This window comes from Seriola lalandi, unplaced genomic scaffold (genome assembly GCF_002814215.2).
Source record: "Seriola lalandi dorsalis isolate HSWRI2012SDOR001 ecotype SW California unplaced genomic scaffold, Sedor1 jcf7180002054303, whole genome shotgun sequence".
Taxonomy (NCBI): Eukaryota; Metazoa; Chordata; class Actinopteri; order Carangiformes; family Carangidae; genus Seriola; species Seriola lalandi.
The window spans coordinates 536757-562876 of NW_019524856.1; the positions used below are offsets into that span (position 1 = coordinate 536757).

Sequence of the window (26120 nt, forward strand, 5' to 3'; positions counted from 1 at the left end):
CCCCCCCCCCAGAGTCTAGCCTCGCCACTGCATGTACAAGATAGTTTGACCGTGAGTAAATGTAAAGCTCTCTTTTGATGGTACACTTTAGACAAATACTACATGAAGTCACAAATTAACATATCAATAAAAACAGAAATATACACTATAAAGTAATCAGCACTAATTAAAGCAAAACATAACTTTACATAAAGAAATCAATCTGAGACTCGACGTACTGCGCCACACTGCTGTCCACTAGGTGGCAGTAATGCTAAATGAATGATAAAATGACATTAAAACAACAAACTTCATATTCAGTTCAACACCGAATACTGAACCTGTTCGACTTCTGAATTATATTCATGAAGTTTTTATTTTCCCTTTCATTTGAACACACCCGTCTTCACACCTCCTCTTCATCAGTCACCGTCTGCAAACTTTCAAATGTAGAAAATGCTCATTGAGTGTTCGGCAGAGCTACAGAGCTACAGAGCTACAGAGCTACAGAGCTACAGAGCTACAGAGCCCTAAACCTGGAAACAAGTTCGCATTTCTGCACCTCCTTGTTTTCTGTAATAATTCGAAAGCAAATAGAAAAATCCCATTTGACAATAAACACATTTGATACAACTCATTTGGCATATTGTAGATGCTATGCAAATTGCAGGATTAAAAATAAACAATCCAAATAAGGTAATGGCACGGTCTATGTTGCAACCAACATCTGACTTAATGAGTAAAATATCATAACCAATAGAACTGATGGTCAAATGAGACACATGTTGTAACAGAGAAGAAACATTAAAGGCTCTGAAAACATATTTTCCCAGTCGATGTAAAAATCTAATATAAACACACTGTTTTCTGTCAAAGCAGATTATTTGAGCGTTAATCTCTTGATACATTATCATTTACAGTGTTGGTTTTTAACATTTATGTAGCTTTTTGAGTCATGAATATTTAATGCTTTAGAGAAATACTGTGATTTACTGAGGAGTGTAGCTTATGTTTAACACAAACAGGACCATATAAAACACTAGTGTTAGCATACTCCTCACTCAAGTGCCTCTTAATTACATTGAAAACCCTGTAATTTAAGCTCTCCACAGTGAAGCAGAGAATAGCATCATCATAGCAGGTGGTAATAGTGGAGCCAACGATCCAGGGCCCCAACACGTGTTCGGGCCCTCAGGAAAACTATAATTAAAATGCAGCTTTTTCAAACTGGAACGATTTTGTTATTAGGGAAGAATTCTCGACTGAATGAATAGCTTGGCAGATTATTGACATATTTTTGTGTCTCAATCAATATTGAAGCCTTTTCTCGTGCTCCTGTAAACGTGATGTGGAGAAAATGGGGCTGATGTGCTGAGATTTCAGGTTGTTCAGATTAAAGCACCTTCAGTATAACGCATTATTGAGATTGTTTCTTTGCTTATGAATAACCACTGCAGATGCTTGTGTTTAGTTTTTTCCAGTATTTGTGCTTGTGGAAGGAGGGGGGGGGGGGCCCACTGAGCTCTCTGTGCAGCAGACACCTGCCCTGCCTCCAATCCAACTCTTCAATTGGAATAATATTTAACAAAAGCTCTCGTTCAGATTCTGGAGTCAAGCATCTTTGGAGCATCTGTCTGAATGAATAGCATTGAGAAAAAACTGCATGAGATTGTGGGGGCGGGGGGGGGGGGGGGGGGGGGGGGGGGGTCTTTCTTATTTGCCTGGGCCCCCACAGACCCTAGGTTCGCCACTGTCTAGAGCCTGAATGTTTACTTCCCTGGATCCACTCTATTCTCCCGCCAAGTCTTCTTTCAAAATAATGAGCTGCATCAAGCTGCTGTAGAGACAATCAGAAAACAATAAGAGGATAGATGTTTGTCCCTTCAAAACAAAAGCACCAATCCTGTCACTTGCAGGAGACGGTGAAAATGAGGTGTATGTGCAGATCAACGTAAATCCTTTACATACATTAAGTATGGAGTGACACTCTAGCAGGTAAATAGTTAATACTGAATAAATATAAAATAAATAATATACATATATATATCAAATATACTGAATAGTTAAAAGTATGTTTCATTGCAGAAGCTTTCCTGGTGTATTGTGGCCAATAAAATGCAATATGTAAAGACAAGAGCACAAGGGAACATATCTGAAAAGTCTCAGTCGCATATCGGAGCCAAAAAAGAGAGAAATTGCTACAGAATGGAGGTTTGCAGAACCTGGACTGACACAGTATGGCTCCTTCCAAATTGTAAGGCAGAAATCTTTTCTGTGACATCCTACAGCTTAATCACACACACCGTGGGAAGAGTGTGTTCACAGTGTGTTCACAGTGTGTTCACAGTGTATAATTTGATGGATTAAAGCTAAACTCTCATTTTGCAGCATTTAGGAACAATTAACACATGCAGGCAATGGAAAAAACCCTCAATCACAGGGATTCATTCGATTTCAAATTGTGCAATTAAACTTAAATGCAACACTGCAAAGAAAAGAAAAGCCTGATGTTGAGCACATTTTAGCCCACATGTGTTTCATGAGAATGTCTTTCATTGTGAATCTGGAATCTACAGTGAAGGTGTCATAAATTCCCATCCATACTGTTCCATTATATAAATAATGGAGGCTTTTTTTTTGTACCTGATAATAGTCAAAGTAACGTGTGAGTCTAAGGGATCTTATTGTGAAAGTCGTGGCCGGACGTCGCGTATGTTTGGATATTCCAACTAGCTTGAAAGCAGTCCGTCCCCCCTGCCCCCCTCCCTACCTCCCTCCCACCAGTCAGAGTGAAAGTTGTCTCCGCTTGGAAGAAGCAGGGAGTCTGGACTCGCCAGTTTCCCCACCGCCGCTGCTTCCACACGCTGCTGTTCTTTCCCGGGAAGAGATGAGGCGGAAAGAGAAGAGGCTGCTGCAGTTCGCCGGGCTGCTCATAGCCGCTCTCCTTTTCCTCCCGAACGTCGGGCTGTGGTCTTTGTACAGGGACCGAGTGTTCGACAACTCGCCCGACACAGTGGACGGTCCGGGCGGCATTCACCCGATACAGGTAAGAGAAGCCTCTAACCTTCAGTGGGTCTTAAGAAAACGTAGCCATGCTGCGTATTTTTCCTCACTCTTCAAGTCAAGGGACTCCCGAGGTGGAGTAGAGCTTTGATAGATTCTGCTCAGTACTTGACCGTCTGAAACAAAGGCATACTCTTCCACACGCCGACTGTATCTACTGTACCGGCTGCAGCGTCAGGACCATGGAGAGCGCCTTAGTACTTTGAGCGCTGCCCAGGTTCAGCACCACGGAGAGCGCCAGGACTGCGCAAGAGAGGCTTCTTGGTTTTGTTAACCAGCAGCTATGAAGCCTGGAAATACTGTCCACTTAGTTTGATGTTTTACTGGGTTAACTGGTGTATGATGCAGTTTTTTATATTTCATATTTCCAGCAGTAAAAGAGGCTGTAGAGACACTGAGTGGTAAGAAGTTCTGCGTCAGATCATCTCCTGTAAAGTCATCTGTGCTGTTCGCTTTGTTTGCCTTGGATGTGATGTATCTGGCAACATCATTCCTGATTGACTGTACTTTAGACGGTTTCACTCAGTGATCATGATGGTGCAGCCCTTCAGCATCTGGTTTGTAGCTGTTGCCATGGGGAACAACTGAGGCTGCCACTGGTTATCTGCATAATCTTAATTTTAGTGAATGAAATGTCAAGAATGTTGAGAAACAGCCACCATAGGTTATTTTGTCTGATTAACTAAAAACTACATAAACAGGGTAAAGGTCCAAAAATTCACCCTGAAGAAGCTGCAACCAGCAAATAGTTTGGCATTATGACATTTTAATTAATTCATTGAAATATATTGTTGATTAATTGACCAGAAATGACATTACAGCTATGTTATATAACTAGAATTGGCTTTTACAACTAACTAACCAGTCTACATTAAATAGTCATGAAGTGCTTTGTCTCTTTGTTTCTTGTATTTACGCTCAGTTTCTCGAGCATCTCCCTTCAGTAGTGAGTGCTTTAGATCTTCACATCTAGTAGATCAATGACATCACACCAAGCTGTCGTCAGGTATCTTGTTCATGCTGAACGTGTGAGGAGAAAAGCCACCCTGAACTCCAAATGTGATTCACAATCACAGCATGAAACAGCCACTTTTCCACTTTGAATGAGCTCAGAATGATAAAGATTTCAATTTGTCTGAGGGATTAAATATAAATACTGATTCTACAGCACTGAGGTAAAACCACCACTAGTAAAGGCAGGTCATTTAGTATGAGTCGAGTGAAAATTCATGCTTTACCAGACAGCGTAAATGTATGTGTGGCAATTACATTCAATGATCCACCGTCACAGATGTGACAAACAGCAGCAGGTTGAGATGAAGACGAAGGTTCCAGATCATGAATTTCTTCCTAGAAGATGAGAGCAAGTGATTAGAATTTATTACAATATAATATAAGACTGACTGATGAACCTGCCAGTTTAATAGATGGTACAAAGCAGGTCTTTTTTTGGCTAGTATTTATTCTGCTCAGATTCACTGTATCAGGATTTGTGTATGTGAGTATCTGAGCAGTTTTGCATTTTCAGATAAAAACTGTCAGATTCACCTATTTATGTTTGTTCTGCGGGAAACAGTCGCACCATCGCTCTGTAAATCAGTAACTTCTATAATTAGTTTTAGCCTTTCAATTGATTTTTTTTTTTTTCATTTTCCAAAATGAGGGCTCCCAGTCATTCATCCCTAAGAATCCCTTCATGGCACAGTGTTATATTCTGTATAAAATTAGAATAGATTGCTGCTGTACAGTAACCCTCCGCTTCATTTGATATCATCCTGAGAGAACATTTCGCATAGATTCCCCTTAATATCCCTCAAGATTTCAACAACTTAAAGGTTAATTTAATGTATCTTCATTACTGAGTTGCTTTGGAACAATGATCATATTTATTCTGATTAAACTGGTTCTACGCTCCTAAAGACTCCCAGAAATACAGTGAAAACTATGTAAACGTGAAATTAGAGCAGTGAAATTAGGCTTTATTCATGGTTTTTAGACATGTACTTCATGCGCAGGTGTTCAAAGCCGTAATCGTTGGATGGATTATGTTCAGATGCAACATTTTTTTAATGACTGAAACACTGGATGTTGGTTGTACAAAGCAGACGACTGTCACACCAGAGACCAGGTTTTCACATCCACAGTTCGTCTGTGGTTTAGGCAACGAAGACACTTTGTTTAAGGTCAGGGGAACGTGGTGGTTTTGGGTAAATGTAAATAAACGTATTGTGTCTGAATTCACTGTGGACTCTAATAAACCAGATCAGGATCTGTCTTGAACCTTGACCAGGAGCTGCGAGAGTCTAAACACCATAAAACAGTGCAATGATTTAATGTAATAAGTATTATTAGTATAACTTACCAGATACATAATTTAACAAATGCTCATTACGTTAGTAAATATAATCTAGTCTGATGAGCTAATACAGTCAGTTTGATGGCTGGATGGATGTATAATAAAAAGGATTGTCTTTTGCCCATTTTATGTGACAAAGGCTGCTTTTATTGAGGGATCTCAAATCTCCTACATGATCAATATAACACTACACCTATTGATTTAGCATTTAATTACCGTGAGCAGCAGGTTTTGGCTGACATGAGGATTCTGTGATTGTTTTTTATTTGTTGGAGCTTGTAGAAAACTCTGAGTCGTGAGACCTGAATGATGTGGTGAAGCAGGAAGCTGGTATTTTACTCCCACTGGACACTAAGATGTCATCATGTCGGCATCATGCGGAGACTGAAGGGCGTCTCGGGGGAACAGCAGTGGGACAAACGTTCATCTTTCTGTTCTCTTCCTTCCTTGTAAACTTTGATTAGTGAAAGACAAATGGAACAAAAGGACAAATGAGGGAAGAAGTAAGGAACAATATTTGTGACTGTGTTTTCTGGGTGTGAGTGTTCCCTGTGGGCTGTTATGGCTTCACTGAAGTAGATAAAAATCAATACTCTAATCCCATTCAGCCTCTTTTTTCCCACATAAGTCTTGTTAGAGACGTTTGTTGCAGATATTTTCTCCCCCTCGTTGGGTTCTGTCGGTTTTGCTTGTAGAAGACACAGTGTTTAAACCATCAAAATAAGATCAGAGCAGATTAAACACAAACACTATGAGCTGCTGCCTCATTCATGCACAATCTCCCTCGCACTGATGTGTTAGATGAAATAGAATATAAATGAATAACATTCGCACATATTGTTTTTTCTTTACTTTATTTACCCAGGGAGGAGGACGAGGAGGCTTCAGAGTCCTTGTTTGCATTTATTTGGTGGCACTTTATCACAACCACATTTGTAGTGCAGAGATTTGCAGTTTGCAGTATTTCTTTTACTGCCCCATCAGATCAGACCGACCACCAAACAAACACAAGCACAGACATGTTGGAGGGATTCAGGATTCCTCTGCGCCTCTTAGGCCTTTTCCCCAAGGGTGAGGACAGGAGGATGAATAATGAAAAGCTCTGACTGTTGAAACTGTTGCACCTCTGGTCACATGCCCCCAATCTGTGACATGAAGCCAGGTGTTCTGAGAACCTCTCACCGACTCAACCTCGCTCCTGTTGCATAATTTGGTTAAAGCTTTCCCCCATGAACTGTCCCCTTTAAAAAAAAAAAAAAATGCTACCTTGTGTTCAGTCACGTGTTTCCGGTCCGTCCACTCAAAGCGAAGCCGCCGATGTGGACGGCGCGAGCGCAAACGCTGCGCCTCAGGCTACACCCACAAGAATATGTTTTAGTTTTACCACGTGCACACCTGGCGTTCACGCGACACCGACACTGACGTTTTACTTTGAAAACTCCGGGCTAACGTTGTAGTCTGGATACTTCAACTGGAGACCTTTGGGAACAATGGCGCAGACTGCAGCCTCGCCTCCTGACTGGGATCCGACCAAAGGTAACACCATCAGTTTCACCCTTTTTACACCAAAACCTGCAGGAATTTAAAATGCGACAGTGGCCACAGTGTTTGAGGGTTCAACAGCACCGTGCTGGACAGGTGACAGGTGTGTTTACAGCGTCTGAGCTCTGAAAGATGGGAAAGGGGTGAAATTGATTGTGTTCACCTGGGTGTTTGGGTGCCATTTTTTCTGGGTGTGTGGTTTTTAACTTATAGTTTTGAGCATGTTTTGCCTCCACTGTGACGGCCACAGGGGGAGAGGGGGTGACCACAGGTCGGACTAGCGGTCAGGACTAACCTTTGGTGGCTTGTGCTCTACCAGGTGAGACACTGGGGGTTTTTGACCGGTGGAAAAAAGTTGCTTTTGTTTTATCACCTGGAACACGATCAAATTGTCAAATATGAAGAGTTCATGGTTCAAAAAAAGAGCTACTGATTAGCGGGTTTGTAATAATTGTGATATCGATTTGAAATCATATTGTTCCCGCTGTAGTCTGTCGGCCAGAGATCAAGTTGTGTCCAAAGTGTAAAATGAAGGTTTCAGTCCAGTCACTTCCTGTTTCCTGTGTGACTCAGAGCTGAGTCTCCATTTTATTCTTAGACTGTCAATTCTGATCAAATTTGACATTCTGCTGTGAAACAGGGCGCAAAGTGAAGAAGCAAAACGCTGGCTTCGCTGCTTTACTTAATAAAATGGCCTTGGGGTAACTTGCACGGTATGTGCACACCAGTTTGGCTAAATGCCTTTCAGCAGCACACTGACAGTTCTTTGTGTTAAACCAATTGATTTGCTCCTCTTAACCATATTGAGAATTGATCGCTGTAGTCGAGGGAAGGAGCCACCTGTCTCAGCACAACACAGCGTGACTCAGGCCCAGCAGAGCAGAGCAAGGCTGTTTCAGACGGCCGCGTGTACATCATGGGGGGCGCTGGGAGGAGGGTCAGGGGAGGAGGTGAAAGCCACATCTGTCCTTTAGTAGCCCCATGTTGAACGGAGCCAAGCTCAGAAGCAACAAGCGGAGACAAGTCACCCATCTGTAGTCTGAATCCTGCTGACAGAGAGACATTCACACAGAGGGAGAGAGAGGACTGCAGGGCTGCCATCGCTGCTGCTGCTGCCGGTCATGTGACTGTCGCTCTGAGACAAAGACAGATTCGGTTTGTGGCCTTCATCATTGACTCAGACGTGAATCTGTGTCATCATAACGCCACACTGCAGATTCTGGTGCGTGTCCATGTATGTCTAAATCATTACAAGCCATGACAGTGTGGCTGCTGCTATTGTTTCCATCTCGTGTGTGTGTGTGTGTGTGTGTGTGTGTGTGTGTGTGTGTGTGTGTGTGTGTGTGTGTGTGTGTGTGACCATGGCACAATGTGGTCCTACTGTGTCAGGAACAACCACAGAGGTGGTTTTGAAGGCTTTGGCAGGTGTTTATATGACTGTGTGTCTGTGGACACATTTTGTCGACATGAAAGCATCACAACCTGCAAGATACACAAAACGTTACAGGTTTGTAGTTAAAATTAAAATTGCTGTAGTTGAGATTAAAGTGAAAGCTGAGCTTGAAGATGGGTGTGGTCTGACAGACGTCGGCGGCTGGTATGATCCCAAGATGGTATCTAGTTAATTTTGTTATTTAAAACGATTATTTGTCAAAGTGCTTCACAGAAAAGCACAAATCAAACAAGAAAATTAAAAGAAAATTGTATAAAATGATTAAATATAATACAAATAATATTTAATAATACAATATATAAAAATACAACAGATACAATAAAATAAAGTGACTAATTTTTAAATTTTCAAAAGCAGAAGATCCTCGTATCTAAATCACAAAACAGCTGTTTTCTGATCTTCTGCCTCTGGTTCAGTTTCAGCAAACTGCTACACTTGGTAAAGGCTAGAAAAAATTTTATCGTCATGGTTACAAGAAACCAAAAGACAGCACCTAAATCTGACCCAACCATCGACCCCGACCTCTTTCCGAGGTTTTGCTGTGGGACAGAGTCACGCTTTTAATAAATGTGTTTGATGATTCTTTTGATGAGAGAAAAACCTGATCATTCACATCTCACCTGGTGTTTTTTTCCTTGATTTATATATTAAAAAAAAAAAGCTAGTAATGGTGATTATTAAATGATCGTCCTCAAAGAAGCTGCTTATTTGCCTAATAAGCCTTTTCACTACAACAACACATCAGAACACATTAAGCTGAAATATTCCCACTTTTATAAAATGGAGGCTTTTGAGCATTTAACGTCAGGGTGCATTAAAGACAAACAGTCCCATGAAAGACAGCAGATAAGAAGCTGTAATTATACAGTGTTGTGTACAAATGGATAATAGCTGTTTGTAAAAATTATGTTAAAAAAACAACCTAGAATCACCGCCTGCTTGGTATCTGCCCCCGCTATACAGACCAGTTTCTGGTTATGTCCCTGTTTATCCAGAGTCGTATAAAATATTAAACATTTTTCGGACATTTTCTGAAATAGTTGCTGTTTGAAGTCACCACCAACGTCTAACCACTTGGTTCATGAGTCCAGCTCAACGTTTGTGCCACATTTTAAAGAGTTCTCGAGATATCGTGCTCACAAGGCCAAAAGCAAGTTTTGTGAGGTCACCGTGACCTTTGACCTCTGGCAACCAAAATCTAATCAGTTCATCCTTGAGTCCTAGTGAAGGTTTGCGCCAAATTTGGAGAAGTTCCATCAAGACGTTACTGAGATATCGCGTCCACGAGAATGAGACGTACGGACGGACAACCTGAAAACAGTATGAGGAAAAGAAAAACACTGATGCTGATGAAGCTCATCTGACATGACTGAAAGCTCCTTAAGAGCTAATAAATTGACCTTGAGGTGACCTTGTTTTGCTATTTCCAAGGTCAAGAAGGAATTTTGTCCAGTTCACAGATCAACTCACATTAAAGTTTAATTCATGCAGAACAGCACGCTCCCAGATTTACTGAAATACTGAATTATAGTTCGTCTTGTGCGGTGAACACCGGCAGCTCCCTCCTCTCAGGGGTTCAAGTGTCTCTCCGTCTTTTACCGCAGTCAAAATCTGTGGGTTTTTTTGTTTTTAGCGTTACCTCTGTACCAGCAGACTGCATTTTATTCACATAGAGTTGAAAATGCTGTTATTTTCTAAGCTTCATCTAAAAGCTCAGTGTCTGTCTGTGGAGAGCAGTGAGTCGGCGACCGGCCTGCCGGCTCTGCCTGTAGCTGGGATGAGACGGGAAGCTGCTCTGGGTTCTGGTGGAACCACAACTCCGCAGCACTTAATGGCCATCGTGCAGCATTTCTGTGCCGTTATTCCCCTGCTTTCCTCTCCCTCACACATGATAATAAGGAGCTTATTTGAACAGCTCGGATGGGTTTGGACCGGAGCCAGCGGAGGCTTCAGTTCCAACACAGCTGTAAATTAACACTGATATCCGCAGCAGGTCCATCACGACACGCTTGTTGCTGGAAATTTGTAGTTGTGTCAAAACGCTGTGCAAGAAGCTTCTTTGCTGTTTGTTCAACCAAATACAAAGATAATGTTTTCTAACGTAGACCGACCCTGACCTCTGGCCTCGTAGGTATTTTTGGTTCTATGTGCAGAGGTGTTTGAGATACACTCCTTGATCATATCCTCAATACAGTGGAGCTGAATTGAATGCAATGTGTGTCCTTCAAAATAGTGATTGCATTTCTGAAACTCTGCAGCAATGTGTGTCTGTTTTACCGAGACAACATCCTGCTTTCTCTGAGCAATCCACAGATCTCAGTGTTGACAGGTTTCATGTGGGGACTATTTCCACGGTGGCCCTGAGAGCTCAAAACACTGTAACCTCAGAAAACACATGCAAATGTACCAAATACAAACAACTTCAGAAAACATCTTCATCGATTTGAGCTGCAAATACACACAACACAACCACACACACAACCGAATACACACAACACAACCACATACACCACCAAATACACACAACACAACCACACACACCACCAAATACACACAACACAACCACATACACCACCAAATACACACAACACAACCACACACACAACCGAATACACACAACACAACCACATACACCACCAAATACACACAACACAACCACACACACAACCGAATACACACAACACAACCACATACACCACCAAATACACACAACACAACCACACACACAACCGAATACACACAACACAACCACATACACCACCAAATACACACAACACAACCCCACACACAACCAAATACACACAACACAACCACACACACAACCAAATACACACAACACAACCACATACACACAACACAACCACACACACAACCGAATACACACAACACAACCACATACACCACCAAATACACACAACACAACCACACACACAACGGAAAGCACACAACACAACCACACACACAACACAACCACATACACAACCAAATACACACAACACAACTGCATACACAACCAAATACACACAGACACAGAGTTGTTTCCAGGGGACATTAAACTTCCGTTGTGTTGTGAGTGTTTGCAGCTCGTGTGTTGTCAAATTGATGAAGATGTACTCTGAATGTGTTTGTGTTTTGTCTGTGTGTGTGTGTGTGTGTGTGTGTGTGTGTGTGTGTGTGTGTGTGTGTGTGTGTGTGTGTGTTTTCTGACCTCTCTGGGCCACCGTACTTTTCTTTTAGCAGAAAGTAGTTCAGACGGTTCCTGTACACATGAATGCGGACTTGGTTGCACACGGGAGTTTTTGCTCAATTGCATCGACTTGTCAGGATCAATTCATGACAGTAATTGCAGTAAGTGCATCTCGGCTCCATTTTTCAAATTAAAGAGGGTTGAAGTTTGCTGTGACTGCACCTGAAACACTTCAGAGAACCTTGACAACAACAAGCAAAAAAAAAACGAGGAACGAAAGAACCCTGCAGCACTGAGTTTGATCAGCGTTTCATTGTGATTACAAAGGGAAGGAGGGGAGGCTTTGAAGCATTTTTGTCAGCCTCATTTTCAATACTTAACAGGCTTTTAAAAAACAAAACAAGCTCTCTTTTAGCAGGAGTGTGTGCATATGTACCGAAGTGTTCAGGAGGAGTAATATGAGTTTAAGTTGCGATATCTGCATGTTTCCCGGCTGTATCCACCAACATTATTAATATCCCTCAGCTGTTTGGGAGACTCAGTCGGCTGTAGCCGGGTGATAGCAGGATTGCTTTTAGCTGGAGGTGCGGTTGTGTACAGTTGTGCAGTTTGCCCTACTTAGTTTGTGTTAGTGAGGTCTTTTTTATTATTTTTTATTTGTGCTCGTACTGAAAGTGTGTCTGTCCAGTTAGTGTGTTCCTCTGAGTGTGTGCTTCCTTGTTAGTTTGTTTGCTCACTGTGTGTGCAGATGAGAGAGAGAGAGAGAGAGAGAGAGAGAGAGACTATTGCTCTCCTGGTTTCAGTCTTGGCTGCAGAGATTTGTGCTTTTTGAAACACAAAAAGCATCAGTGAATTTGGTTCCCAATGCAGAGCGATAAGGTCTGGCTCACTGTCGGCAATCCAGTTCATCCATTTCTTCATGGACCTTGATCTGCGCACAAGGTAAAGTGCAGTCTTGTTGAATCAGGAAAAGCTCAGTCTGTTGCATCAAAGTTGTGAATGCACTATCGATATACCACTGTATTCTCCAGCATGACGAGCTCCTCTAACAGGAAGTAAGGCTACATCCACACTAATACGTTTTCATCTTAAAACAAACTCTGTCCAGACGAGCGTTTTAGCTCTGTATCAGAAATAATCTCCGTCCGTACTAACACGCCTGAAAACATATCACAATATCGTTCACAAACACTGGGCGCCGGTGGAAACAGGAAGCAGATTGCAGACTGCAGTTGCTTAGTTCCAGAAAATACTTCGAATGGGGAACGGCAATGGCGAAAAATAAGAGCAGAGATTTCTTTGTTTGGACTGAGGACGAAGTCGATCTGTAACTAAAGTAACACAAAGTGTATGAGATGGTTACAGTGGCGGAGAACATAGTCTGGGAACTGTCAAATTTGACAATTTATTCATGTTTTAGTCGCTTGTTTATTCATCCAGAAATTCAGAACAGATTTTTGTGTGGAGCTCTGCTAAAACATCCAGCGCCTTTTAAAACAGCAGCTGCACTTTGAGCTTTTACGTTTCTCTTAGTGCAGTTAGAAAAAAAAACATACACAAACAAACAAACAAATAAAACGACACTGCATGTGAACACCCCCGATTCCATCCCACAATCTTTTCATGTCCCTCTTCTTCTTCTTCTTCCTCATCTTTACTCTGATTTAATAGCTAAAATCAAAAAGAAGTGAGGGCCTGTCTGTAACCGTCCTCTCTGCCTATCTCATGAAAACAGCAGGTGAGCTACACATTTTGTAAGATGTTCATACCACAATCCATCAATATCTGGGGCAGAAAGCCCGAGACCGCAGGAGGCAGAGGACTCCACGAGTCCTGGCCTCTTTCTGGTCCTCTGGCTGCTCTCTCCGTCTCAGCAGGACTCTGGATAATGACTCCTTTTGGGAGATAATGGACTGTGCCGCGGCCTCGCAGAGCTCCTCTTTGAGGGGGGTTTGAAGTGACTCTCTGCAGGGGCCTTCGCCCGGAGGTCCTCTGCCTGGAGCCCGTGTCTGGCTCAGACAGGATGGAGAGGGGACGCCTGGAGGGATTTGCATGCGGCTGCTCGGCCTGTCGGAGAGTTTTGTACATGCTGTTTCACAGCTTCCCTGATGCAGCACAAAGGTAAAACTGACACCTCCTGTCTTTTTAGATTGTGTCTCTCGCAGCTTCAGTGGGATGATGACGCTGCTCCGTGTTAGTAGAAAGATATTTTTGCTGCCTGTTACCTTAAAAGAATTAATCGTCTTTTTTTAGTTTTTGTTGTCAAAATGAAAAACAAGAACATTAAATGGTCGAATTCTGGTGTTTGCAAATTTATTTTTTCATTTTCGTTTATCTATCTGTCTGTTGGCTTGGCTTGTATTTTGAAATATTTACCTTTACTTCCATGCCACCTGACTACCTTTTTTCAATTCAACAAGGGGGGGGGGGGATTTGTAAACACCAGAACTGTTACTTACAATTTGAAGTTTTTTAAAATTCTGGCATTAAAAACATGTTCCTGTTTTTCTTTATTTCTGTTTTTGGTTTAAAAGGGAACACACAGACCTGGAATGTGTTCTGTCAGGGCTGTATGTCTGAGACCTTTTTGTGGAGTTCTGCTCCTTAGTTGCCAAAAAAAAACCATGAATGAAAATCAGTGAATGCAGCTTGAGTTCCCTCCCTGCGCAGCATTGAGGCTGATAGCAGTATTATCACGTGTAGATCAATCATATGACATATGACTTCATCTCTCTCTATCCTGGCGTCTCATCGCGGCAGGAGTAGGTCAGTTAGTGCACGCTAAAGTTTTGCATTCTTAGACGAGGGAGGGAGCGAGGGAGCGAGGGAGGGAGGGAGCGAGGGAGCGAGGGAGCGAGGGAGGGAGCGAGCGAGCCACCAGCACAGATTCACATGTCTGTGAAGTGGCTGAAGGTGGAGGAGGAGGAGCAGAGGGTGAGGCAGAACAGGAAAGGTAATTGTGTCTCTGGGGGTCGAGGTAGATCTGCCTCTGATCTGACAGAACAGGAAGGGGAAGAAAAAAAAAAGAACAGGAAAGATTCCTCTCCTCTCTCAGCAACTGTCGACTCTCAGCAGGAGGAGAGGAAACAGAAAAAGGAAGTATTGACCCAAGGTGGTCTGATTCATCCTCCTCGGAGAATGAATGGGGAGCTCTGTTCTTATCAGATTTACTGCTCTGCTGGTAATACCAGCTTTTCTTCCATGCCAAACAAAGGCAGTCCAATAGTACTCCTCTGTCTCTCCGTGTTCACTCCTCCTCTTTGTTGTGCACAACAGATCTGAAGGCGGCTGAAAATGATCATCTGTTCAACAGCGAGTGCTAGAAATAAGAAAGCAACAATGGCACCAACAATTGGTTGATTTTTGAGCCACCAGCTGACATCAAAGGTACCACAAAGCTTAGCAACATTAACTCGAACATTTTAACCTTTCTTTCTTTCTTTCTGTCGAGAGTTACATCAGTGATGACAGAGGACGACACACACAAATGTGCAATAACCAAATGTCCGAAGACCTAAGATCCCTTCAGGGTTTATCTTAATATTTCCTTCCTTCATATAAAGATACAGATTTTGTACAGTGTTGTGATTTAATGCTTTTTTTTTTTTTTTACCAGGAAACACTCTCAACATTAGTTTAAATATTAATAGTAAATCGTTGTACTCTGGAGGATTCTCCTCGCTGCAGTCGTACAGCAGAAGAGCCTGGGACATACTGAGGGCGATACAAACACTACCCCAGTGGTATTGATTCAGCAGAGACCTGCAGACAAACACACAAAGCATCTGGAGGCTGGGTGGCACCAACCGCCTCGTCTGATAAAAATCTGACAGTCTTAACTCTTGAGTTTCACTTTTTCTCTACAAAGTTTTTCACTGAGCTGTTAAAAAAAAAAAAAAAAAGTTCAGAGGTCACTGGTATTTTGTTCGGATTTCGATGTCACTTATCCCACAGGAGAAACTTTTTTCTCTCTTGTTCAATAATGCATCCACTGAAGAATAAAGCCACCGCCACAAAGCATGGTGACGTAACTCTTTGCAGAAAAAGGTGATGCCTCAGAGGTTAGCGTGGCATTTCTATTCACTGCGGTCTTTTCTTTCATTGTGTGTTTTATTTTCTTTTTGCTTTGTGCTGTTCGAGACCTTTTCAAGTCTGGTCAGGTGCGACGTGTAAGACATTTTCAGAAAACAGTGGGAGATGGCAGACAATAGTTAGCAGATATTTCAAGACCAAGAAGTAATTGAACAATAATGAGTAAAAAGTACAATCCTGTGAGGAGCTGGGATGCAGATGGCTGTCGCTAAGCTCTTCCTTCCTTCAAGACTTCCATGTTATAATGGCACATATCCAATTTGCATTGATAACAGTGGCAAATTAACTACTCAAAATTCTTTGTAGTTTTTCACAATGGCTCTTTTTTCCAGATGTAATTAGAAGCAGCTTCTCAGCTGAAACGACAACTGTTGCTGGCCAATTTTATCAGCATTATCTAGATCGTCAGTTAAGCTAATTAAGCTAGTTAAGATAATTCACCGATGGCTGCATACAGGAAAAAGTCACCGTCCTCATAAAGAGCAGATGAAAATAAGAAGCTGTCCTTGTATTTCAGTCCTACATAGTGGATGTTTAACTCCTGAACTGTCCTCTTTGTGTTGTAACCTGTAACCCGACATAATGATGTATTTAGCTGTTTCAAGACGTGCCTCCTGTGCATAGTTACAGTTGCTAAGCTGTGATTGGATGGTCAGTATTTGGGTGAGGGGGTGAGCAAAGAGTCGACCGCACTGTGAGAATCCTCTGTCTCTGTCCGTGGTGCTGAAAGAGTCCAAACAAGTTCCTTTTAAGAGTTTTCACAATCAGTCACTTTTTTTTTTTTTTTTTTAACACACACACACACATTCATGCATTCATTTGGGGTGTTGGGACAGAATTCACTGAGCCACATAAAGCTCAAATCCACCTTCCCAGCAGTCTTCAAGTCTTTGGGTGTCAATATGGTGATCGTGAGCTATTTGACCGGACACACTTGAACTCAGTTGGACTTCACAATTTAATGAGCATCACAATAACTGAATCCTTGACCTCTGAACAGTCCTCTGACTCCTTCAGGCTGTTGATTAGACCTTTTGTATCTGTCCTTTTTGAAGTCGGACATTAAGTTCCCCATGGATTGAACCCACAACCCACAAAGAAAATCATCCAACACCCTGAACGAGTTGGTCAGACACTTTTGAGTCTTAACTGTGAGTGTTGGACTTCAAAACTTACCAGTCCTTGTTACCAAGTTGAACTTCTGAACTCCCGAACAGTCCTCTAATACGCTGAGCTATTTACTTTAGGATGGTTTAACTCTTCTTCATGAGCTTTTGACTCTGTCGTTCGCGATCTGTCCAAAGGAAAAGTTGTGACCACCTTCGGCAGGTAATGGAGGCCAAGTGAAAAGGAGACCTGTTGTACTTTGTACTTTAAACTTGTACTTGTAGCATGCAAGCACACACACACACACACACACACACACACACACACACACACACACACAAATACATAAAAGGTCTTCAAAGTGGAACTCATAATGTTTATTCCTACCTGGGGACAGACACTTTGTAAGCATCAAACATTAGATGAATTGATGAATGGACCATTAAAAGGCTACATGAAAGTTAATTAGTGATCACTCATGCAGGTGAAATTGGCCACTTCCATATCTTCCTTTCTCTCTCTCTCTCTGTCTCTCTGAATGTTTTGCTCAATAAAATATGAATTTCCATTACAGCCTGTCACTTATCACACACTGTGCTTTGTAATTAATGATTGAACAGTTGATGGAGATAAAACATGGGCTGCGTGGCTGGTGGTGTAGCTCCTGTGATGCCCTATTAACTACTCTATGCTGCACCTTGAATACTGATTGAGTAGAAAAGTGCCCGGAGCAGAAATTTGTTTGTGGCAGCGGGAGGCCTCGTCCTTGTGATGATGGCCGTTAGGAAGGAAGCAGCAGAGCACACAGCAGGGAGGCAGACGAAGCATCACAAAGAGGTTTTTTTTTTCTTCTTCTTCTTCTTTTGTACAATGTGAGTGCCACTTACACCGGCTTTTATGAGGTGGGTATTGGAAATGTTTGATAACACACAATACAGGTCCTCAGCAGTGTGGATTCACTCGTGCACCACCCGCCTTGACAGTTGAATTGGATCTTTTTCAAGTGTTGGGGTGAATGAGATGAGGTCAGGCCACCCTGGGGCTGTTATTTAGTGAAGCGGCAGCAGGTGAAGCTCTGTGAGACATAAGAGAGATGATGATTAGGTTGCTAAAAGTTTGCTCGTATCTTCTGAACAATAGCTTGTCGGTGGGTGTTCTGTATGTTGTATGTACAGTGACGATGTACATCACAGCTTAGTGACTTTCCTCCCAACCTGAGTTGACAGGATGTCAGATGCTGCCCTGCTTTGGCGAAGAGGCGTTTTTATTAATGATTGGAATTTATTTAAAGGAGCTATATGTAGGTTTTTTTTTTTTTTTTTTGCTATTGCTGCATAGCTAACGTTAGTATCAACAGCCATTTACTCATCAGGCTAGAAATTGCGAATTCAGCATCTAACGTCATTCTTTTACTCTGTATGGTTAGCATGCTAACATCTTCTCCTGAAGTTAGCATGCTTTCCGATACCGAGTCACTGTAGCGTCCAGTCTGCCCTGAGGACGTGGCGCTGCTCAGAGTCCATATAATAACCCCTGGTATTGTAAAAACAACGATGGCTGAAGCTCTTCAAACTTACATACAGCCCCTTTAATGTGACGGATATCTAACGCAGTAAAAACAAGCTGCCGGATACAAAGTGATCACCGTATCTCCGGCTTTTTATATGGTTCAAATGTTGGCAACAATATTCACCCTCCCTCTAAGGAGTGTACCAGCAGGAGGTGTGCTGGACCTTTGTCGCCGTGGTAACAGTGACAAACACGCCGTTAAGGTTGCGAATGTTCATCGACTCTATTTTGGAAGCTGCTGTGACCGGAACAGAGGAGCTGCTCCTTCTTAGCTGTGCGCTGGTGTAACGCAGAGTGACAGTGAAACCAAACTGAACCCAACAGAATTCTGTTTAAAGGAAAATGAACTGAATTAAAATGAATGTGCATCTATGGCGGGGAGGGGGGAGGAAATGAAATGGAAGTTCTGCTAAAATGCTGGGTTAATGTGGTGTCCAGTTCCATCTCCTGCATATTAGTGTTGAATGATTACAACAACTTTTCTGGGAGTTAATTCCCCCGTGTGTTTGAAAGAGAGAGAGAGGGAGAGGATAGAAGAAAGGAATATTTCCAGTTTTCTTGTATGTCTATCTGTAGAAAAACAACACCTAAGCAAAGTCACACCAAAATGCTCACAGAGACTCCGATTGCAGAAAGTTTTTCTGTCTCCTTGTCTCGTTTCTCAAGGTCTTGTTAGAGCAGAAAGCCTCGCTGGAATATCCTGGTGACGTGTACTGAAAATTTAATCAAAAGGAAACGGGCCGGCTCAGTGTCGCTTCCTTTTATTTGGAAACACACAGACGGGATCTCCTCGCATGTCAGGTCCTGGCTTGACTGACACCGAGAGGAGAAATGAAACTAAAAAAGACAATTGTACTGTCATTTTACTTAAATACAGTAAAGAAAAAGCAGTTTTAAAAGAGATAGAAATCTTAGTTTTTGTCTTGAGGATCAAAGTCGAGGCTGAATAAATCCCTGTGATGCCTCCCATCATTTATTGCAGCGTTCAGTATGATATTGGTGACTGTTTCAGTTCAGCGACCTCCTCTAATCATTCATAATTGACCACATCACGAACGCCATCAATCAGAATAATTAGCCACTAATTATTTTATGCTGATTTTCCCGCACTCAATTAAAGTTAAATGACTATGGTATTGAAGCTTTGTTTCAAATGCCGGCGCTGGTGCATCAAATCAGCCATTGTCTGTCTAAAAGGCCAAGACACGCCGCTGCCAAGGAGTGTGTGTCAAAACAGCCACCGCTGTTATTTTCTATGTACAACTCACATACACCCGCCGAAGTCCTATTTCCAGCCTCGCCGCGGCTGAAAAAACACATTTTGTTTCCTGGAGAAAAGGTTGTTTTGTACTTCCTGGCTCCCGTAGAAACTCGACCTCCCTCTCCTCACCTCTCACAGTCTCTGTCTGTGTGTCGATGGATGATGAGGTCGAGAAATACAAGGAGCTGTGCGACCCACAATCACATTATTATTAAAAACAGAAAATGCCTGCAGAGCCGTCGCTGTGGAGATTAGCTCTCAGTGCTCAGATTATTACGTTTTTACATTTTTAGCAAAAAATAGACGCGTACAGTAGGTAAGTCACCCATGTCATTTTGTTGTCGTGCTCTTCGTGTGGTCGACGCGCCGCAGCGCAACGCTTCCTGTTGGTGAAGTGATATGACGCGCTGTTTTCAGCTGAACCATTCGTTGCCTTCCAAACTTAATATGCAAAATATTTACTTATTTGTGTGAAACTTTGCGATGCTGATTGTGACGTTGAATTGAATTCAGCAGCTACAGTTTGACGTGCAACATAATCTAAGAGTTGAACAGTGTAGGTGTGTTGTGTGCTCACTATGACTGATGTTGGGATCAGTATGTGCTATGTGCTGCACACGATGGGAGCGTAGCATGGAATACTGACGCAGTGTTCGGGTCGTGTTTTATTCAGTCTCTTCCTCCTCGGCTGATTGGCTTGGCCGTCTCTGAAATGTCAAGTCGTCTGGAAGCAAACAGTAAAACAGAGAGCAGCTGCTCTCGCCGCTCGCCACAGTGGTTTGTTTGACTGTACTGTGGTATCAGCTAACAGCCTGGCTAATGGTATTCCTTGCAGTCAGACGTGTCGCTTGTATTAACAACATTTCACTAATTGCATCCTCCCATGGAACCAATTAATTTACCGTTGTGCTATGATCCTATAATATCTGGAGTCACTAAAAGTCATTTCTAAAGCAGAGAGAATTTCATAAATGGCTGCTTATGCATTTTAATGCTGAGTAGAGAATAATGGCTTATGGTGATGAGTGTGTGTTTGTGTGTGTGTGTGTGTGTGTGTGTGTGTGTTTGTGTGTAATGGCAATGAAATTTAATGTGATTTTCTAGGATTTTTTTTTGAATCTTTACTTTGTCTAAAGCAGCTGTCAGCAGCACACTTTAGGAAGTAAAATGAAACTCCTGCAGGTTTCTGGCCGGCTGCCAGGAGGAAGACTGAAGTGGGTATAAAGTCTGTGTTTCTTCTACAAATGTGTGTGTTTTATCTTTTATTCAAGCATCTTGCAGCAGCAGTTCTATTTGTGAATAAACTGCATTGCTTATTATGAATCAAGTCTGTATTATTTAGTACTGCAAGGTATTTTCTTTCTTTAACTACCACCTGACACTGCTCACTATTTCAAACTATTGTTCCTGGAAACCTCTCATATGTTTATTGTCATGACAACAATACCTCACTCACACGCTTCTTTAAAGGAGCCATTTGTAAGTTTTGCTATTGCTACATAGCTTGCTACATAGCTAACGTTACAGCTGTTTACTTACAGGGGTAAAAGAAACGTGGCATCAAACTTCATCCCTTTACCTGCCAAGAGCTGATGTTAAACTGTTGTTTTGCTTCTATTTCTATCACTTGTTTTCGTCGACTGACGTTAGCATGCTAACCAGCTAGCTCCAGCCAGTGGCTTGTCTCGTCACTTTCCGATACCGAGTCACTGTGGTGTCCAGTGTGCCCTGGAGCACAAGTCTGTAAACAGCTGTTAATGCTAACGTTAGCTTTGTAGGCTCCTCTGCTCTCCTGCCCAGTGCCTCCAGCAGGTTTACAATCTTCTCCAAAAACAAACTGAAATATACATTATACATTCACAAGAGGAGGACAGCTGTTGTCCCCTGGGTCCAGCATGAGTCTTCGTCCAGGTCCGACGTGCTGCTGCCTCACACGAGACAGTCAGTCGGTTTAACAGGTAACACTTGTGCCAATAAGAAACCTAGCCATGCTCCCATGAGCCACTCCCTCACATCTCCCCCCACTCCTGCAGCTGAGCCCGACACCATACCCTCCAACCACATAACGGTGTGTGTGTGTGTGTGTGTGTGTGTGTGTGTGTGTGTGTGTGTGTGTGTCCTCTGTGTGCTCCTGCAGGAGCTGAACCAGATGAGGAAGGTCGCCCAGGTGGGACTTGATGGTGTGCGGCGGACGGACTGGCACGACTACGAAGCGATGAGGAGAGATGCCGCTCGCGTCGGTGGGTCCAGAACTCTTTGCTCATGCTGTTGTTTCACTGAGGCATGTTTGCTGAGAACATCTGCTCTGTTTCAGCACGAGACCACACACACACACACACACACACACACACACACACACAGCTGCAGCACTACAACTGAGCTATTTTTTTCTTCTCTTAATTCCCTCTGAGTGTTTTTCCCTCTCTCAGAAACACTGTAAATCAATGCTGCGAGTAAAGTTCTGAGTTCATAATTAAACACAGCTAATATTCTACAATAAGCATTGATTCAGCCTGAGGCCTCGAGTGGGAAACATACCTTTGCCTTTTTATTGCTATTGTAACAGATTTAACTGGCTTTTATATGGTATTAAAAGATACTTAGGTGGAAAATTAGCTGAATTTGTGAGCGAGCTCCAAGTGGATTGAGACTCTAAAAAGATCGTACAGTAGATTTAATGGGATACCAGGTTCTGTGATTATGACTTTATTTATACAAGAAAGTTCTGTCCCGTAATTCACTTTTACTTTTTCACTAATGGTTCCTTTTGCTTCCTGAGGAGATGAAACAGGAAGCGGAAGGATGTTAGGTCTGTATGTATCAGCAGCAGCATAATGTGGAGTCATCAGTTGTTTCCACCTTCTGAAAAAATACCCAGATTTCCTTTCAGCGGTACTCACAGTTAATGTGAATGACATTTATGAGTTTAAATATATGCACAGCGTCCTGAATTGTAAGACTTCCAGCAGTGAAATAAAAGTATTTTTTTAATGAGGGATTTTAGACGTCCTTCCTCATGCCTGAGAAATAAGCTCAAAAAATCAAACATTCCTGCACTTCATTTTGCAAATCTTAAGTGAACTTTTTGAGTGAGAGGAGCCATAGAGAGACGTTTCGATGTGTAATATGTGCATGAAAGGGGAAAGGTGGGTGATCACTCAGGGAAACACAGCATCGCTCCACTGAGTGTGGGTGCTGCCGCTGAACCGACTCCCTTTAAGATAAAGTCTGAAAAAGCGGAATACGTACGACAGCTGCAAAGATATTGGCTTTTGTAAAGCAATAAAAAAAAAAAAAAATCTAAATATGCAACCCTTCTTAAGAAAGAATTCCCTCCATAAAGGTGCCAAATTATGAGGCTTCATGAAGTTTAATCATCTGTCACTACTTTCAGTGATGTGTGAAAAACGTGCTGCATGTTGTGCAGAAAAAACAAACATTAGATCCACGAATATCCAATTTTCAAGAAGAAAAATTACAACAACAAAAAAAATCTTGACTCCATTAAAAAATAATCTAATAAGTGAATTTTGAACATATTTCTCAGATCACATTTGCCCGAAGACGTAGTACGTAACAAGTTTATTACATGGGCAAAAAAGTAGAGCGTTAAGTAGAACAGTTTATCTTTGAAATGAGGCATTAAAGTGAGAAGTTATTTTCCACAGTTATTACCTTCAGGAATACAGACACACCGTTTCTGCCTAATGGAACAAGGCTTTAATCTGATGCCCTCCTCTGACTGTAGATCAGCCTCCACGCATGCGTCTGCGTGTGTTTGTGTAGAGTGCGTTGATGAGTGGCTAATGAAACATGCAGCACTGTGTAATTTGTTGCGCTGCTGAAATGAGCTCAGATTTCAGAAAGTTTTGTGTGTGGAAAAAGGGTCGTTAGAGAGTGATTAGGCACATACTTGATTTGTGATATATTGTGGAGGTATGAAATTGAAAGAACCGATTAATCAACGGAAAAATTATTGGCAAATATTTTGATAAGCAATGTTTTTTTTTTTTTTCCCCCAAACTGGTTCCAGCTTCTCAAATGTGATTATTCAGTCTTCTGTGATATTAAACTGACTGCCTTTGGATATTTTCTATTCATTTACACTCATTCAAACTGATTGAGCGTCTTACACGGCACATATAAAGCAAACACACCAAATATAAACAGAGCGAAGAACATGCCGACGCTCCCAGCAAAAAATACAGGAAGACAAGAGAAAGTAGTATACACATTATACATTACAACAAACTAACCCTTACTTTCATAAATATATACTAGCTTTACTTTGAAAAGCATAGGAGAAGTAGATGCTGATGTACTTTTCAAAGTAAAAGTTTTCACTAAATCTATGTAGTTTTCCAGGGTGTACTGCATGTTGTCACGCACTGACGTGTGTGTGTGTGTGTGTGTGTGTGTGTGTGTGTGTGTTTGTGTGTTGTAGGTAACGGTGAACAGGGGAAGCCGTTCCCTCTGTCAGAGACCGACCAGGTGGACCAGGCCTACAGGGAGAACGGGTTCAACATTTACGTCAGCGACCGGATCTCCCTGAACCGCTCCCTCCCTGACATCCGCCACGCAAAGTGAGTCCTGTGTGTGTGTTGGTATCTGTGTGTGTGTGTGTGTGTGTGTGTGTGTGCGCTTTAGCTTACTCAATGATTCCATCTTCAGCGGTCACCAGTTAAAGTCTTGTTGACTCATTCATCCACCCAAACCTCCTAACATAGACTTGGTCGCTCTTGATACTACGTCACCTGACTTCCCTCTTTGTTCCCGTCATAATTATAATAAAGGTCACCCGTCAGTAAAACACTGTGGGTCGTAACAAGCTGCTTCTCTACGTACTGGAAGTGCTCTTCATTCACACTGTGACGTCACGTGATAAAATGTTTATTTAAAGAAGTTTTGTTATTGCTACAAAGCTAACATTAGCATATGGTGAGTTCAGCTTTAAACTTCGCTCCTTTACTTTAGCCAAGAGGCATTAAGTCTTTTTCCGATCACGTCTATAGAAACATAATTTCAGGAAATTGTGACAAAAAAAAAAGATTTTGAAGTTTTAGAATTTCTCTCTAAGAAACCAGAACCTGTCGTGACCCGTGTGCTCGCTTCCAATCCCAGAATGACATTGTGAAAAAAGGCTTTTAATCACAGCTGCTCTTTTTGCCTGACAAGAAGTTTCCTCTGACACTTGACCCTCCCTCTTCTTTCATGTGGAAAGCAGCTTTGATGCTTCTTCTCTGCCAGTTTCCCCAGGAGATCCGCTTCTTTCTTATCTGTGTTTAAAAGCGGGACTTGCTTGACCTTACCCATCTCTTGCCCCGACCCTTCTGTGCTGTCAGGTGCTCAGAATAAATCTCCAAACATTCACCCACACAGAGCTAATATTTTGTTTTAAAGCTAACTGATGGAAGAAGGGAATCCTGGTCGGGATGCTGGTGCTTCCACATTTGTGCACGTCTTCATTATCAGAGTGCAAGTCCAGATACGAGTCTGTGTCTTCCAGTGCTGATCGTTACACTGACTCTGCATCTTCTTTTCAGCAGATCCTTTCAGTGCAGAGGCCGAATAAATAAATATTCAAGGTGTGTGTATGTATGTGTATTTTTAAAAAAAAAAAATTTTTACATTCATTTTTAATGTGCCATGATTTTCACGAGTCCAGACTTTTTATATTTTTTTGTTTTTTTGGCGGGGTCCTGGAGGACTGGAAGCTGCTGATGGCTAGTCTGATATAGGGCAAACACTTCACGCTCACATTGACTCCTGTGGGGAATTCAGAGTCTCTGAAACAGCTCTCCTCCAAACCTTTAAATATTACAAGGAAACTAGCTGGATACCAGATACTTGCTTTTTATATTTCACCAAAAACTGCAATCTACATCCATCCCCGACCTGAGCTGCAGAACAATGACCTTTGACCTGACACTAATTAGACCACCGGCCGTCATTTGATTTCGATTTTGTCTCTTATACAGAGAGTGTTTGAAACCCATGACCAGAATAGTCACACATTCTGTCATCGTGTTTCTTGTGGATGGAATTACAGTGAAAATAAATGCTGTTGTGCATCACAACAATTCCTCCAAACACACACAGAGAATACGTTGCTTGTCATTTCCCTCCAACATGACTCATATTAGCATATTTTCTGATCTGTTGCACCTTCTGTCTGAGTCAGGGTTTTTTTTATTTTCTTCAAAAACTCATGTGACTATTAGAAAAGTGAGTGTCGTCTTCTTCTCTGCCGCCGCTGCGTTGAAGTTATAGTTATGTTTATGGGCCGACAGACAGGCAGCTGTCATGTAAACATCAAGTGTCTACACGGCAGCTGCTCCAACCACAGTCTCGCTTTAATGCCGCAGTAATTGAATTATTAGCATGTAAATGTGTTAAGTGAACGAATGCTGCTGAGAGCTGATGTTGCAGCCCGGCTGCCAGACACTCATCACGCTCCTGTGTCCAATCAGATGGACACACCTGCTCTCCGCATCAACCAGTTGTAAACCCC

The 26120-nt window shown here is 42.2% G+C and overlaps 1 protein-coding gene across 2 annotated transcripts in view; it reads left to right on the forward strand.

The window, feature by feature from the left end:
• The first annotated feature begins 2809 nt into the window (after positions 1–2809).
• The window catches only part of LOC111655084 (polypeptide N-acetylgalactosaminyltransferase 10), a 62672-nt gene continuing 39361 nt past the window's right edge, over positions 2810–26120 (forward strand). For both annotated transcript variants that reach the window (XM_023406333.1, XM_023406334.1), the window contains exons 1-3: positions 2810–3025; positions 21747–21849; positions 24054–24192. In XM_023406333.1, coding sequence (XP_023262101.1) covers positions 2867–3025; positions 21747–21849; positions 24054–24192 — 401 coding nt within the window. In that variant the 5' untranslated portion in view covers positions 2810–2866. The remainder of the gene's footprint in view (positions 3026–21746; positions 21850–24053; positions 24193–26120) is intronic.